Raw genomic sequence first — 17,504 nt, 5'->3', positions numbered from 1 at the left:
ATTGACATTCGTAGCATGGAGTCTGTTTAAATTTGTCAATATTTTAGTCAACAGAAATGATGCTACCAATTTCCATGCAAGATGCACAGCACCAAGTCTATAATGCATCTAACAAGCTTTTCTAAAGATAGAAAATCACAATGTTATTAGACATGAAATAATTTCGAAATGGGTCACATACATGATTAAAACGTCTCGTGAAGGCCACGACATTCGGTGCCACAGTGAGTTTAGAGCGTTTGTTCCAAGCACAGCTCGTTAGCTCTTCAGGCTGAATACTGCGGAAGGCCTGCAGATCAAGCAGTGTCAACTGGCTTGCGAAGTCCTCAGGTGGTACTCTCAGTGCGTCAAAGACAACTGAATCGTAGCTCTTGATAGAAGAGTTTGCTGGTAAGCTCTGTGACTTACTGTGAGCACCAACGCTATGTGGCAATGAGCTGCAAGAGAAAATCTGATGTTAACACAATTAAAACATTAAAAAAGGGGAAGAAACCAATGACAGTTCTGTTCAGTAACAAACACATGGTAGAAAACTGGCTAAGAAGCTGACATACTATACAATTCATCTCCTGTGTTCATCAGCAATATTCAAGGTGGGTGTTTGTCTCGGGACAACTAAGTATATTTAGAATAAGATTCAAAAATAGTAGATACCATTATGATTTGCTTCTGCCCAACAGAAAATTAACTCTGAATGAAGTGGACTTGGCAAGGCTTAATTGAAGCAAATGAATTCCTTCAATGGAAATTTTGAGTGATCTATTTTTACGCGTTTTTGGTCCATTAAAGCTGAAATGTGTACTGTTTCACTCTAGTGGAGGTTACGAGTGTTGTTAGAAACCAGTTGTAGGTGTACACAAACTGTTAGCATTCTACGCATTCCAGTCCACTCCAGCTAGGATATCTTTCTGAGAGCAGTTAAATAGTTACAGAGCTTTCAGCACTGACTTTGGAGTCTGGAGAAGTTTAACCCTGTCTTGTGGGCAAAAGTGAGGCTAGTGACCATTATTTACACTGACTGGATGTGAATCAGTGCAGGCAATTAATCCAGATCTGACAATAAATGTTTCAAAGTAATTTACACAGACATGTAATCTGTCCCACAGACCACATGTTGAGAGAAGTGTGCGAGTTAATCTGCATGATCAGATTAGTACCTGTACTTTACTTCTCCCAAATATAGTCGTGTCTTACCAATGGACCGATTCACTCAGTTACACAACAGAAATGAAGCTTACACAAGAGTTGGTAATGGTGATGCAAGTTCTGATCTACTCAAGTGGTATTCTCCATACCTTTCTCCCAGCAACTGATTGGGTCCTAGATCACTAAGGTGTGTACAATAAACAGCTTTAAAAGTTATGTGGGCTGTTATGCATACTGTGAAAGAATAATAGTAACAACCCAATGTGTGTGCCATTTTAGGAAGTGGCTGCTATACACGATGGACAATAATGTTGTTGAACAGAACAAATATGGCACGGGATATAAATGCTACAGTTCAGGTAAAGGTGTCCACAATGGGTAGCAAGAGGGACCACATGCTCCCTCATGTAGTCTATTGTACAGACTTAATTCCTTACACATTTCTAGAAATGATTCTCTGGTATTCTACTAATTCCAGATTTAACAAAGCTGCAACACTAAATACTCTGGCTTTGGCAATTGCTATGTAATTTAGGTTTATTTCATTGTGCACCCTGCAGTTGAAATTTTAACTTCTGTTTCTCATTCTCTCATATATCCCATTACTCCTGATCTCTATAGCGTACAACACAGCACAACTTGCGTTATAGTGTTACAAATGCTGCTGTCCTGTTGGCACGCATGGACTATTGTAGGTCATACTGTGGAAACGAGGACAGTTTGGGTTCAGTTCTTTTCCCCACATCAGTCTTGTTCAGTGGTTCTCAGCCCTAGGGTAATTACTCCCTGGGGGGGGGGGGGGCTAAAATTAAATTTTCTGTTGGGTAAAAAATGAAAGGGTTTAACTTTGTTTGTGTCACAAAAATAAATTATTTTTGTAAGATCAGTATTTCAGAAGGCTGTAATATTAAGTGGCCAAGTCATCAATAATTACACTTTTTTATTTCAAATACTAGCATTAACATATGAGGCACTGAGGCAGATGTTATATCTTGTGAAATGAATGTTAAGGAGTCCAGCAATCAAGCGTAAACACGTAAAAGTATAGTGCACACATTTTCGCCTGGTTGGTTTGAAATGAGTCTGCAGGTCACTAGGGAGAGGTGTGGTGCAGAGAAAGATATCTTAACAAATATCCATCCTCGATGCGGATGGTTAGCTTTCTTTTCAGAGCAGAAGTTGCAGGTAGCATTCACAATGCACTGAGAACTGCTTCATTTTATATATATTAAAAAAACAATTTTTATTAAAAGACTGTCATAAATAAGGAGTACCAATTGTCTCATTGAATCATTAGTTTGTGATTTAATAGAACACACATAAACAAAAATTATTCATTTTAGAAATAAAGTTTAGCTAGATGCTAATGTTGAGGGTGATGGAGAGAAGGTGTAATGTTTTCAGAAAGGTTGGGAACCACTGCTCTAGTTGAATGCTAAATTAGAATTACAACTGAAACAATCTAAAAAAAATGTTTGCTCAAATTTAATTATGTCAGTCAATAAAAAAAATTGAAGACAGGTAAAAATGCAAAAGATCCATTAACATGAGCAGGTGTGAAGCTTAATAAGCAAAAGTTATATATAGCTTCGAAAAGTAATAACCAATATTTGAAGTTTATTTCTGAACTATGTAAGTACTATCAGTACCATTTGTTGCTGGTTGTTTTCATTGATATTTAGCAGGATTATCTCAGTCAAGGAGTGCCAAAAATGGCAAGGAATGACAGAAGTTGAGAGCTAAGTATAACACAGAAAACTTTTCAGTTGCTTGCATGAGAACCAGCCCACATTTATGGATTTGTGGCCAGACTGCTAACATTCTAGCAGGTAAAGAGACACATTCACAGGCTGACCATACCTGCTGTTGACAATAAATCTGACATGGTTCTTTATGTCCACCACAGGTAGAAGTGGCAAATCAGAGTAAGCTCAGTTAGAGGAGACAAAGGGAAATGGCACAAGTAACTGAACGAGACAACTTGCCCCAAATTTACACACTCTGTTAGCCATAGCCTGATGACATGTATTTACAATTGCTGTGCTTTGGGAAATACTGATAATGGCAAGTTTAAACGTCAATTTTATATGGTGTCAATGATGAAAAACAATTACAGTTGTTAAATCACTCGCCTGAGACATGTACATCTCAAAGTTCTGGATGTATGCTTCTCAAATGCTATACACGGTAATTATAATGTCCGTGACCATTTTTTTTTTTTAATCGGTATACATAAATGGATACATGTAACTTAACAAATGATACAGTATGGGTAAGACACACTCTCCAAGTTATTTTTAAACATGATGCCAGCAATTTAGTTTGGAAAACCACCAACAGGGGCACCATTGACTATAGTTGCTGAAAACAGCAGTGATCCAGGCACAGAAAACAGTGTGTGTGTGTGTGTGTGTGTGTGTGTGTGTGTGTGTGTGTGTGTGTGTGTGTGTGTGAGGGGGGGGGGGGGATGTGCAGAGAGAGAGTAACTGTGACATTTACCCTTTCGCATAGAATCAAACCTTGGATCCGTGTCCATGTAAAAAAAGGTGCAGTGCAACGTGACGAGACGTACCCGTAGTTGTCGTAGCAGACGGCGGGTCGCGCGGCGCCGGGGTGCGAGATCTTGCGGCCGGACTCTGCGTGCGGCGGCAGCGTGCGGCGACTCGCGGTGGCCTGGCCCCCCGCTGCTGCTGCCGTCCTGGCGCCGCCCTGCTCGGCGTGAGGCGTCGCGGCGGCAGACGCGGGCCGTGGCCTCAGCAGCGGCGTCTCCGTGCCGTTCACCAGGAAGCCGGACGGCGGCGACGCGTCTGACGACGGGGACTTCTCGGGGCTCGCGCCCTCGGCGTTGTCCTCCCGTCCCTGTCCAAAGCGGATTCGGAAAGAGATAGTATCACATTGAGTCGAATCCTAAAGAGGGAAACAACAATTGGAGTGATGAAAAAATCTTCAGTATAACTTCATCTCTCTAAGAATACCCGAAATATGACCCTAAAACGCTGTACACAAAAGCAAAGGGTGTGCGCAACCAATGCTTCACAATGAAGCCCTAAGAAACCAGATGTTTTGCAGAAATTGTGCGCGCAGTTCGGACTGAAGACAGGTGGAACACGACATGTCATTCTCAACGTACAGATGTTTTAAGACGTAAACGTAACTTCAGGTGTACCCAATAGGGTTGTTATAGGACAATCACTCTTCGCAATATTTACACTAGGCATGTGTATTCAAGCACAGATATTTGTACACAGACAGAATGCGGCGCTGCGGTCGCCAATGCCTGTATAAGACAAGTGTCTGGCGCAGTTGTTAGATCGGTTACTGCTCTTACAATGGCAGGCTATCAGGATTTAAGTAAGTTTGAGCGTGGTGTTATAGTCGGCGCACGAGCGATGGGACACAGCATGTCTTAGGTAGCGATGAAGTGGGGATTTTCCCGTACGACCATTCCACGAGTGTACCATGAATATCGGGAATCCGGCAAAACATCAATCTCCGATATCGATGCGGCCGCAAAAAGATCCTGCAAGAAGGGGTCCAACGACGACCGAGGAGCCTCGTTCAACGTCACGGAAATGCAACCCTTCCGCAAATTGCTGCAGATTTCAGCCGGCCGAAGTGGCCGTGCGGTTAAAGGCGCTGCAGTCTGGAACCGCAAGACCGCTACGGTCGCAGGTTCGAATCCTGCCTCGGGCATGGATGTTTGTGATGTCCTTAGGTTAGTTAGGTTTAACTAGTTCTAAGTTCTAGGGGACTAATGACCTCAGCAGTTGAGTCCCATAGTGCTCAGAGCCATTTGAACCATTTTTTTGCAGATTTCAATGCTGGGCCATCAGTAAGTGTCCGTGTACGAACCATTCAACGAAACATCATCGATATGCGCTTTCCGAGCCGAAAGCCCACTCATCTACCCTTGATGACTGCACCACACAAAGCTTTACGCCTCGTCTGGGCCCGTCGACATCGACATTGGGCTGTTGATGACTGGAAACATGTTGCCTGATCGGGCGAGTCTGATTTCGAACTGTATCGAGCGGATGGACGTGTATGCATATGGAGACAACCTCATGAATCCATGGACCCTGCATGACTGTTCAAGCTGGTGGAGGCTCTGTAACGGTGTGGGGCTTGAGCAGTTGGATGATCTGGGACCCCTGATACGTCTAGATACGACTCTGATAGGTGACACGTCCGTAAGCATCCTTTCTGATCACCTGCATCCATTCATATCCATTGTGCATTCCGACGGACTTGAGCAATTCCAGTAGGGCAATGCGGCACCCCACACGTCCAGAATTGCTACAGAGCGGTACTGAGTTTAAACACTTCCGCTGGCCACCAAACTCCCCGGGAATGAACATTATTGAGTGTATCTGGGGTGCCTTGCAACGTGCTGTTCAGAAGAGATGTCCACCGCCTCGTACTCTTACGGATTTATGGGCAGCTCAGCAGCATTTACGGTGTCAGTTCCCTCCAGTACTACCTCAGACGTTAGTCGAGTCTATGTCACGTCGTGTTGCGGCACTTCTGCGTGCTCGCGGGGGCCCTACACAATATTAGGCAGGTTTACCAGCTTCTTTGGCTCTTCAGTGTATAATAAAAGATTCACTGGACAATGCCGAAAGCTCAGTCATGTTCGTCGATGATGGTTTAGTACACAGGGAAGTCGTAACGGTAATATAGTCGGTCGGTGAACTCACGAGCTAGCAACGATCTTGGTGGGAGAAGTGGCCCTCCCCGGAAGAACCACGTAACTGCGCTACTGGCACTCCACAAAATCAGGTGCCGGTTTCGTGTTCAGCAGTGTTAGTGCAGTATGCGGTGATACACGTTCGCGTGACTTTAGTTACCGGTTCAGTTAGTATATTTTGGTGTTATACTTGGTTATTCAGAAGTGACGGATTAGTATACAACATCGCAAGAAAATGTGCACAATTCTAAGTAGAGCTATTTTCGGAATAAAGACCGTTCGGACGTCTCTATCAGTATTACAGCTTCTCATGAGTCGGCATCAAAAGAACTACTGGCTAGTATTACCCGTTGCAAACGGCTGCAATTTACACAGAGGTCATCTTTGCCACAACAGGACGCATCAGAGAACGCGAAAATAAACCACGTGGTTTACGGGATAGAGCAAGACAGAGCGCTACGAATCTTGGGAGGAAATCTATCGCCTTATAAACAGCTTTACAAAATGGAGAATTCAACAAACGATGAGCGACTTTTACATAGTTTTAAAAAAATAGTGCCGACATTACGTAATTTAGTGAAACAAAATATCCCTTTTCCTCCGGGTATAACGATTTCTTTACAAGACACTGCGATAAATGGGCTTTCTCTGTAAGAGATCTTCAAAAGAAAGATTCTGGCAGAAAAACTGAAATAATTGACTGGCGATGCAAATACTTCATCAAGGTAAGGAAATTACGAGAGCAGGACAAAAAGTTTTTTTTATACAGACGAAAATTAGGCAGACAAAAACATTATCGTCTTTTACGAAAGTCGGCACGTTCGTGGCGTTGATAGCACTATGGACAATGTTAGTGGCAGTCACAGCGGTAAATCTTGGACCCAACGCTGGGTTTATTGGGTCTACATCAAGGTTATCCTCATCAAAATATCCCCCCCCCCTCCATTACATATTATATACCTGTGGAAGCGCTTTTTTTTCTCAATTCCCATAACACTACTAGAATTACATCTTTGGGATAGCTTTTGGCCCTCTCAGCGATGCGTTTTAATCCCGTGCACGCTTATAACACAATATCCTTTAAGGTTTTCTTTACTTTTAGGAACAGAGTCACATGGGTGGCACGCACATGGAGGCCAGAGCATCATTACAGTACTGTCTTCACGAAAAAACAACGAAGCGTGAGCAGGTGCATTGTCGTGGGGGGGGGGGGGAGATAACTGCATTGTGTTGTTTAAAATTCTATCGTAATATATGCGTTTATGAGGAGATGGAAGGCGAACAACAGATGAACAGACATCCGGTTCTATATCTGTATTCGATATATACAGTATTCACCGACTTATGATGTGTGCTGCTCCGTTGAAGAACCTCCGTTAAAGTACTGTATTCTACAATGTTGTGTTTCTGAAGAGGGCAATCGTCTTCTGTATCCCAGCAGCGTTAACTCGTTAATGATTTATCTAAAAATAAACACTGCCCGGACGTATCGACACATTGCATCGACACACGTTTAAATCGCAGTGGAAGAGGATATCCAAAGTTGTGAAACAGCCAGTAGAAGCTCCTTTGTAACGTAGCTGGGCAGGCAGGGTGGGGACCTGCTCGCTCTTGAGTTTACTAACAGACTATTAATTTTATCAAAATTCAGGAAAAGACGCAGAGGATCAACGCTTGGTCCAAGGATTGGCAGTTGGACTTCACCAGAAAGAATGCGAGGTTCTGTGAACAAAACGGCGGGAAATACCGTTCTTGTGTGATTACACGGTTAGCGAAGAATCACTGAACGCAGTCACACCCATTTAATATCTGGAAGTATGCGTACAGCTGTTGCTGCTGAATTTAATTTTCATCTGACGCAATCAAAAAACGCTTCAAAAGTTAACTGCCATCAGACTACAAAGGCCCTCTTCACTGATGTAAAATGAAAGCAACAAATGATGATCACAACAACAATGGTTTACCATCGTTTGGCTGTGACTATGAGCAGAACTGCCATTTATTGTTACTTATTGGTGTTGCTTTACTCGTTGATTCTCTTTCCAAGTTACAACCTATGAATGTTTCAGAACTGGATCGGTCACAGAAATGTGGGCGAACAGCACTGAAACACAAGTCGGTGCATCAACAGCTGAAAGAGCTGCTATGTACTTTCGCCTCATTGGAAAGAACAATATAGTATAACGTCCTGTCGACGGCGAGGTCCATTAGAGGCTGGGCTGATCACACGTGTTGAGGAAGGAAATTTGCTACGTCATTTCCAAAGAAGCCATCTGCCTTGCCTTTAGCGATGTGAGGAAACAGCGGAAAACCTAAATCTCCATTATCGGGCTCAAATTTGAAATGCTGTCCTCAAGAATGCGAGTCCCGAATTTTAGCCACTGTGTCCCCTCGCAGTCACGTTATTGGAGGAAATGACGATAGTGCATTAATTCACTGAATTCCATGGCAGCGTTAGTTACACTTCCAATACCTCAAGCATTCTTAAAGAATGTTAAGTTCGTCACTACTTCCTGTTTTGCAGAGTGAAACAAACCGTGAACGCTAGAAACTAAAGTCTCAATGAGGGCTCGACATATGTAGTATACTCAGAACGGTTGGCTCCGTCACTGACCTTGAGCCGCCACGATAATAAGGTCTGCATAAAAAAATTCTCAGCACTGCACACCATTTATTATTTCTTCATCCTGTGTGATACTTCGCCTTAAAATATCATGCTTCACAGCATGTAATAGAGTTTCCTTTCCTTATACCTCTCCACTTGCCCCTCTATTGAATAAGAACAACGCTTCGACAGAAGGAGAAACTACCTATGCAGTTTTCTAACGATAGTAACTGTTACATGTAGCTTGCTGTAATTTTGGACACACAATAGTCATATAACGTAGTTCATTCTAAATGAGAAGCTGAAAAAGAATAAACATTTGTCGCAACACAGTTTGTATCAGAAAACTTCCCTATACTAAAACGGAATGGGGAACAAAACTATTTTGCCATCGTCTTTGGTAACATATATTTTTACGTCATGGTCGAATGAGGCTTGCGACCTACAGTATGTATTTTGGTAACGAAACTGGTTACATACTTAAGTTTATCGCGTCTTTTTTTATCGATGTCCATTTTTTGTACAGTCGATAACACAACTGTGATACATGAATAGTGTTAACAGTCAAACAGCAGCAGCTAAAGAATCAAACCCATATAAAAGCCTTTCAACATTCACCTAAGTCTACCTTCAATGCAAATTACGTTACTGGTCTGGATGTTTGAGTATATAGTGAGGAGCGGGAAGTGCTCGGTGGTTTCCGGAGGTATGTGGCGCTAGATGTCCTCGCAGAGACCCCGTAAGTTACTGGCTGGTGGAACGTGGGTGCGGAATGGCGCCCGGCAGCTTCCCAGACATGTACACCATCGGGTTCAGATCGGGAGGATTTGGTGGCCACGGCAGCAACGTCAGTTCACTATCATTCTGCTCAAACGTGAGGCCTTGTGACACGGGCTGTCATCTTGCTGGAAGATACCATCGTCTACCGTGAAGACATCGAGCATGAAGGGATGCAAGCGATCCCCAATAGCGTTCGCCTAGTGCTATCGATTACCGTCACAGACCCCATGGAAGCACAGAGCATTAGCATAATACTGCCCCCACCCCCGCGCCAGCAACCGCCTTGCGTACATGGCACAGAGCATGTTTCGAGCATCCGTTCTCCTGGATGGCGGCGTATACAGAAACGACCACCGATCTTAACAAGAAACACGATTCATCCGACCAGGTGACACGTCTGCGCTGACCCACGGCCGAAACTCTGCGACCTCGTGCTCACTGCAATCCCGACTGACGCTGTCTGGGTGTCAACATGAGAACACACAAGGGTCGTCTACCGAGAAACCCCATGATCAACCAAGTGCATTGAATGGTATGCTCCGAAACACTTGTACCTGAACCAGTTATAGCTCTGAGCACTATGGGACTTAACTTCTGAGGTCATCAGTCGCCTAGAACTTGGAACTAATTAAACCTAACTAACGTAAGGACATTACACACATCCATGCCCGAGGCAGGATTCGAACCTGAACCAGTGCTGTATTCTGTACTGAGATCCGGCTATCCTGTTTAAGACAGCGGGCACGCCTCCGACCTCCAGCATCTGTGATGAGGTGTGGACGCCCAACATCTTGTCGCCTGCTCGTGGCTTCGCCGAACTCCGACCATTTTCCACAGATCCTCACGACAGTGGGACGCGAACAGCCGGCCATCTGCGCCGTTTCCGGGACGCTCGCTCGCATACACCTGGCATAACAATCCGCTCTTCGTCACAGTCGCCAACGTCAGAGGATTCCCCGATTTGCGCCCCGTATCGTCACTAGCATGATTCTATATTCGTCTCTGCTCCGTTTACATATTCGTACTTTCCTTACCGCGTCATACGCCTGCAACGCCACCAGAGGGGCATGCAGTCTCGCGGTGGGCAAGGGTGATAACGTTCTTGGTGATCAGCGTGCGTAATCGTCGAGGTTGTGAAATGAGTAAATAAAAAGTTCTTCCAATTTTTCACAGCAAAATCATTCGTCGTAGTTACGCGCTTCCAGCGCTAAAAATGTTCAAAAACGTCATGGTGTGCTTTTTTTACAACTATAAAAACACAAATTTAATACATGGGTGATACGTATTAGTGACACTTACTGAACCTGAGAGTACTATCGGCATTGTTTAATGCTACGTACAGATAGGCTTGCTTACCTCAGCGATGCGTAGAGCCGCCAGGCTATCGCACGACACATCTCGTGGCATCTCACAGTAGCGCATGTTGGCCATGGGCGGTCGTGTCACAGAGGTCCCATGTCTGGAACAGAACAAACATCCGGGCTCACACGGGTTTCAATTATCGTGCCCCGTCAGCGCGTCGCTGATCAGTTTGGCCGTCACCGCAGTGTCCATTACCGCCTCGCCTGGCTCAATTCTACAAATACCAGGCGTGTAGCAATCTCCTTGATGGAGCTCCTAACCTGGAACTAGTTACAAACAACTCTAGCGAAAGTGAAGCAGGCGACACTTGCCATGTATATAAGACGGCTGATCTTTTTCACACTGCAGAATCAGTTACTTTTTGTCAGTCTACTCCGCTCTGTCACTGCATTCCCGAGTGTGTACCTGCTATGAGCTTAATCTAAGCAAGCACTAGAACACCTGCACTATAGTCGACATATCATCTGAAATCAATGCTTGAAATGCCTATGATAATAATAATGGTAATAATAATGTACTCGGCGAACTCTGGAACGTAGCTACAAAAAGAAGGGGATTTAGGGGTTAACATTCCGTCGACGACGGTCGTTACAGAACAAACAGAAGCCCTGACAGGACATGGGTCGAGGAAGGGTTCGGCCATATCCTCCTCAAAATAACCATCCCGGCTTTCGCCTAAAGGAGTGATACAGGGAGACCACAAAAATTCTAAATCGGGATGGACAGACGAGGATCTAAACACAGTTTCACAAGAAAGCAACTCTAGGAGGTTAACTTCTGGACCGCCTCGCTTGATGAGCAATAAAAACGCTGTACTAGTTGCAGATTCTTCTACTGTAAGATCACAGGCTACATCGGGCTGAGTGGCCAAACCACATTTTTTTTTCCTTTCATAAAGTCAATCAACAGCCAAAAAACCAATTTCAGATCTCAATTTTCCCTCTACCAAGCGTAAAGACTAGACGACATGCCTTCATTGCAGAGGCCGAAACCAGCAGACACAACCCTAATCGAGTTTCTAGTTGTAACAGGTTTTTAAGGGTAATTCAAACCAGGACTTCGTAGATGCTCCGTGTCAAATGCAACTTATCTACCATCAGTGTATCAATGATAAGGTTTGCAAGCCCCGATATCTGCTAAAAAGCAATTCATGTCAAGGAGTGGAATAACAACAGAAAGACGCTCAAGCGCGTGGATTCTTAGAAACGTAGATTATACACGCTAACGGTAAGTCCAAGGGTTTTTGTGTCACTTTTCAAATCTCTCACCTCTGGCGATATTTGTTAATTTGGAAAATATCGAGTTCCACGGAAGTGCAATCATGTTAAGATGTAGGCGCTCCTATAACTGACTGGCTGTCAATCCACAGGCAGCCATCACCTCAAACAGTACCGTGGCCAGTAAGGCACTGTAGTGTCGGATTCATGATAGCTTTACATTTCAAAATAGAACGATGTTCCCACAGATATAATGCAAAGGGAATCAGCTTTCCATAGATTTTTTTTATTGCTCCAAATTAGTCTGTCGTCGCAAGTATTCATGAGAAATATTTTTTTTATTTATTTATTTTTTTTTCATCTTGACTTGAAACTACTGGAGATATCAATGAACATCAATACGTCAGTATTGGGAAAGGCATATTCTACGCTAAACTCATGTTGAGCAAATATTATGAACTTCAGTAAATTCAATGATCTCCACGACAAACGACGGAAAAAGTGCACAAGTCTAGGAGATACGAACCTTAAACAAAAACGTCAAGAAATCTTCCAAGACGACATAACGAATATTACCAAATTAGAAACGGATAAACTGACTAGAGCCTCTGCCGCAACTGCCATCTCATCCAATCAACGCACCTTTAACCCAGTTTCTTTGAATCAGTTTCTGTTAATAATGGGACACTTATTTTGATAAGGCTATGACCAGCTCTTTAGAAATTTCTTTGACTACGTCAGTGTTCAGCTCCTTAGCGAAAAGATTTTAAAACGTTTCCCACAAACGGAGATTCATTCAACTGAGTTTTCTTCTCCTCTACAGACAAGCTACGCACCGACTACCGAGCGCCTGGTGTGGCCCAGCTGCTGGGTAGATGGAGCGGTTTCTTTCGAAACTGCGACTCTGTCCTTCGTACCGCTCCCAGCAGTTTTTCATTTTACAAATGGAAGCCCGCCGGCGCGCTGCCGCCATGAATTTGAAGGTGATGGATTAAGCAAGGAACTGGTCTTAACCTAATTAAAAACAGCACTTCCTTAAGTGCAGACGATTATCCGGGGAATTTAAGCGTTAGATATGGAGCTACTAGGAAATCATCGGGACTGCGGGACATTTCGTCCTGTATTATATCCAACACACTGCTTCAATGGAACGTTCGAAATGCGTAGTCTATTTCAATTTACCTGTTCTCGAAACAGAAAGCAAACGTGCCGTAAAGAGCAGCGCTATAAATAAGCACTTAGTTTTAAATGTCGCGTACAGTATCTTGAAAACTAATATAATACTTACACCGCGCAATGCAAATTTGGAATGCAACTGAAAAATCATTCCATTATCTATTTCGGCAACGTGAAATGTAATATCAAACCAACGTCTTTATGCATAATGCCATATTTCTGGTACTGTGACGAGAAAGGAAATGAGATTAAGTCTGAAATAAAAACCCACATAAGGCTGCCTTATCATACCTTCACTTCAAAACATGTGATATATCATTTTGTGATAGAATTTGTCCTTATCATCAGTCAGGGGTCGTACACAGATGTCTTAAAATGCCACTCACGAATAATGACCGCATCAGAGAGACACTCAAACAACCTCAGGCGACGACATCACATCAGTTACCTGTGACGCAAAAAATTACAAGACCAGTTGTCTTGTTGTGAAATCTGACTTCGAGACGCGAATACAGCAGACAAACATAACGATCCTCCGACTCACAAGGAAGACAAGAAGACTCCGACTCTCAAGAAAGACAGGAACATAGCACATACCGTGTACTAACCCAGTTCCTGTTACTCCCACTTACTATCTTTATAAACTTACGGTATTATCGTAGTCACCCGTGCAAAAGAACTGTTGATGGGGTGACAAGTACAATGCTGTGGAATTTGTACTTCGTCCAAATGACCAAGTACGAATGAAAAATCAATTACTTTGCAAGTTACATTATAGAGTTAGAATTTTCTGCAGCCTGAAAATGTCTTTTAACCTTGCGAAAAGGCCCGTGGGGTATGTGGAAAGTTATGCATCTGTTTCTCATAGTACTTGTATATTCTATTGTCCACGATTGAGAAATAATATTTTTACACTAATGACAGCAATAATTAAAACGACAGCAATAATTAAACTCGCCACTGGTCGAACTTTAGATGTGACTGCGAGGGTGAAATGGAATGTGCGTCTGGCATTGTTGGCCGGGTGTCCCCGTCACTAGCTATTCAGCGGCCAGGTTTGACGCCACTTTGGCGATTTGCGCGTCGACGAACACGAGACGAAATGATTAGCACAACATGAAACAACCAAAACCCGAGCGAAGAAAATCTCCGACCCGAAGGGGAATCGAAGCCGAAACCCTGCAATCTAGAGGCAGCGATGTAACCACTAGCCCACGATCTGCTGACACTGCCAGGGTAAGGACATGTTTCTCGATCAAGACACAGAGACCATTTATTGCGTAAAAAATACGATTTTTGTTGACATATCCGCCTCCTGGGGCATTACACTTTCTCAAACTTTTTCTTCTTTTTTGCGGGAGCATATTCAATTCCCGGAGTCCAATTCTGACAGATCTACAGACCACCATCCACAGCTGCCATAATTACCTTTTTAACCAAACTCAAAACGTTTCTCCAGCAGAGGAAGCCTGGTAAACAGTGTGACTATTCCAGCAATTTATACTTCTTGTTTTCCAATAAGAAACTATATTTCATTGTCCTGATAATTTTTTCTCCTTTTGTAATTCACGACTCTTCTCACGTATTTACTTTCGTCTTGCTGGTCCAGAATTCTTGCGCATAATTTGTTAGTCACTTTTTTGAGTCGCTCATGAGTAATGAACAAGAAGAATCGTTTTTGGATCACAGAAGACGTATGAAATCCGCATATGAAATCGACTTTAGCAAGTTCCACGCACTGCTCTGAAAGCTGTTTCGTTTCTGGCGTGCGCTTGTAGACAACACACAAAATCACCTACAGTCTTGAAAAGGAGCAAACCAATTTTGAAAAATTCGTTTTCGCCTTTGCTTTAGTCCATTTTAACAGTTGTGTCTCCCACAATGGGCACTTTCTAGACGATTTTCATTTGCTGTTTTAAGTTTTGGCATGTCCTACGCGCGTATCATCTTCCAGAGACATCTTGGTACTTTTCAATTAATCCATCCATTTCTTAACAAATGAAAATGGCGTCGACTTCTCCTAAATATTCAGCAACATTGGCTAACAAGAGGTCAAAATGACAGCGCGAAATTCCATCTCCGTATGAACTAACACAGTAGGTATACTTATAAACATTGCAAACGGAACTATCCCGTCAGACGACAGTAGCTAAACGCTGTAAGACTTGCAGAGGACCGACGAGGGACTGGGAGTTAACCGTGGACGTAAATAAATGTTAAATATTGCTTATAAACAGGTAATTAATCAATTACTGTTCGAGAGCGTTATTGGCGAGATATCGTGGGAAACATCTCGCTCAACAGAGGCGTTTGACTGGTACGCGATAAATCCAGTCATAGCACGTGAAAAGGCGGCAGCGAATCGGAATGGTGTTTACAAGTTCTTTACACAGAATGGAAACAGCTGCCAATGAACAAAACATCTGAAGTTACGAGTGCAGCCCGGCTATACTTAAAATGCCACTACTGTACCTTGCTTACAAAACAAAGTCAGTCTCGGTGCTCATCACTGGGCTCGCCGTCAAAGCGCGCGGTGCAAGGTCATCACCGTAGGCGCGTGAGGCAACAGGCGGCCCGAGGGCCGACGGCTGGGGGAGACGCAGTGAAACACGAGCTCAGAGAAGCCCGATAGCGTGGCGGCTGCCTGCCGTACCAGGGCGCGCGCGGCTACAGCCGCCGCCGCCGCCGCCGCCGCCGCCACGGACGGAAATTCCATCACATCAGGCGCGACACGGCTGTAGCTGGCGCCAGCGCCGGCGAACCACTGGCGCTCCCAACACGAACACTCCAGCTCTTACGCGCGCTCTTCTGGGAGAAGGCGATCACTGACCAGAGGCAAACCACCTTCCGTACGTCTGTCTCATGACAGGTACCGACTGAACGCTTAATTTCCTGTGTGCTGTGCATCTTCCCTCACATAGCGATAACTTTTATTCATGGAAAGAAATAAAGAAAGCTGTACCATTCACAAGATGAATCTTAATACAGCCTAGTGAAATGCGGCTTTACGGAAAATACACCGACTGGCATAAGGGCAATGGATTGTTAGCGACAACGAAGCTACGGTAATCCCACGATCAGAAGCGATTATAACGAAGATCTCTGCGGTTTACAATATTTTATTCAATAAGAACCTACTGTTTAAGCCTGTCTATACAACACAATGTACTTTCCTAATCAGATGAATATCTCACTCGTTGGCGATTAAGGCAGACCATTTATAGCGCCCCTCAAGCAAATGTGAAAACTGAACCTGCAGTTTCTGCTTATACGACAAGTTGACGTTTCAGAACTCTCAGTTCTGCTTAAAATTAATTAAAAAGGAACATGAACAGTCACAATCGCAAAAAACTTTTTATGGGGTTACCGGTTCTTGAGCAGTTAGCGTTCGTGGAATCCGTTCAGTGGCACCGCCTACCATCTTGGTGGGCAACCTTATAGAAAAAGAAATTTCTTGCAGTTGTGACTGTGAAACCTTCCCGTCTCCTCTGTATCTCTTTTGTTACGCAACCTTCAATTCTACAATAACCTATGAAACCTTCCCTTAGGATTTCTATCTCTTGCTTAATAACAACAAATGAAATCTTCCCCTTGAAATTAATTCTCTTTCTCAATCTTCACATACAAATTTAAATGCTGTTTATTAAAGTTATTTTCTGATTATTTCGACGAAACATAGAATGTGACGTCGTCGTGGCCCTCAGTCGTTACCTGCAATAACCGAAAACTGTTCCTTACCTTTTTTTTACTGTTACTGGATCGCCATCTGAGTGCTACATCGAACTACGACATGAATATACGTACTCTGTTTTACTATACTCTATTAGCTGCTGGTGGGCTGCCATAATAAGTGGCTGTATTTATTACCAAAGCTGACGTTATTCTTTAACAGCAAAGCTGACGTTATTCTTTAATTAATTTGACTGAAGTTACGTAATTCATAGTTAAACTTTTTCTTGACAACAATAAAATTCTGCAAAGTTTTACGTTGATGGTTTTTGGGATGAATTATAATCAGTAATGCAATATTGCTGACAAAAATTAATTATATTCTGAAAATGATTCTTCAAATATTTACTGTTGGTAATGAAATGATTTTACAAACGTTCAAATGGGACTTACTTTTTACAATAATCGTACAACTAGCATTGCGCAAACATACCTTCAGTAGTCTCGAGTTTCTCAAAAAAATAATTCAATAATATTAGTTCCTCTTACGATAATAGATGTCTCTGTACATCCGTTTATAATCTCTTGTAAATCATAGCTGGTGGCTGGCAGGCACACCGCCCCCCTCAACCTCTCGTTTCAGACCTGCTACCGACTCGCTTCACATCTCGCTTACTACTGACTTCCTACGAACGCTAAAGTGCGGTCTCTCCCGCCAACAATACTTTGGTGCAGACATTCCCAGCTACCACAATTATTTCCAAGATGACAAATATTAATAATTCCTACTTAATCCTATTAATAAAATATAAACATCTTTCATAAATTGTGGTTTGACAATAGACAATAGAAATATACACGT

General features: G+C 43.3%; 1 protein-coding gene across 5 annotated transcripts in view; it reads right to left on the bottom strand.

The window, feature by feature from the left end:
• The window catches only part of LOC126259335 (ras-specific guanine nucleotide-releasing factor RalGPS2), a 405,447-nt gene that overhangs the window by 17,986 nt on the left and 369,957 nt on the right, over positions 1–17,504 (bottom strand). For all 5 annotated transcript variants that reach the window (XM_049956041.1, XM_049956037.1, XM_049956038.1 and 2 more), the window contains 3 exons: positions 10,575–10,677; positions 3,719–4,005; positions 182–437 (listed from right to left, as the gene is read on the bottom strand). In XM_049956041.1, the coding sequence (XP_049811998.1) occupies positions 182–437; positions 3,719–4,005; positions 10,575–10,649 (618 nt within the window). In that variant the 5' untranslated portion in view covers positions 10,650–10,677. The remainder of the gene's footprint in view (positions 1–181; positions 438–3,718; positions 4,006–10,574; positions 10,678–17,504) is intronic.

The sequence above is a fragment of the Schistocerca nitens genome, chromosome 5 (assembly GCF_023898315.1).
Source record: "Schistocerca nitens isolate TAMUIC-IGC-003100 chromosome 5, iqSchNite1.1, whole genome shotgun sequence".
Taxonomy (NCBI): domain Eukaryota; kingdom Metazoa; phylum Arthropoda; class Insecta; order Orthoptera; family Acrididae; genus Schistocerca; species Schistocerca nitens.
This window is presented reverse-complemented; position numbering and strand designations above follow the sequence as displayed.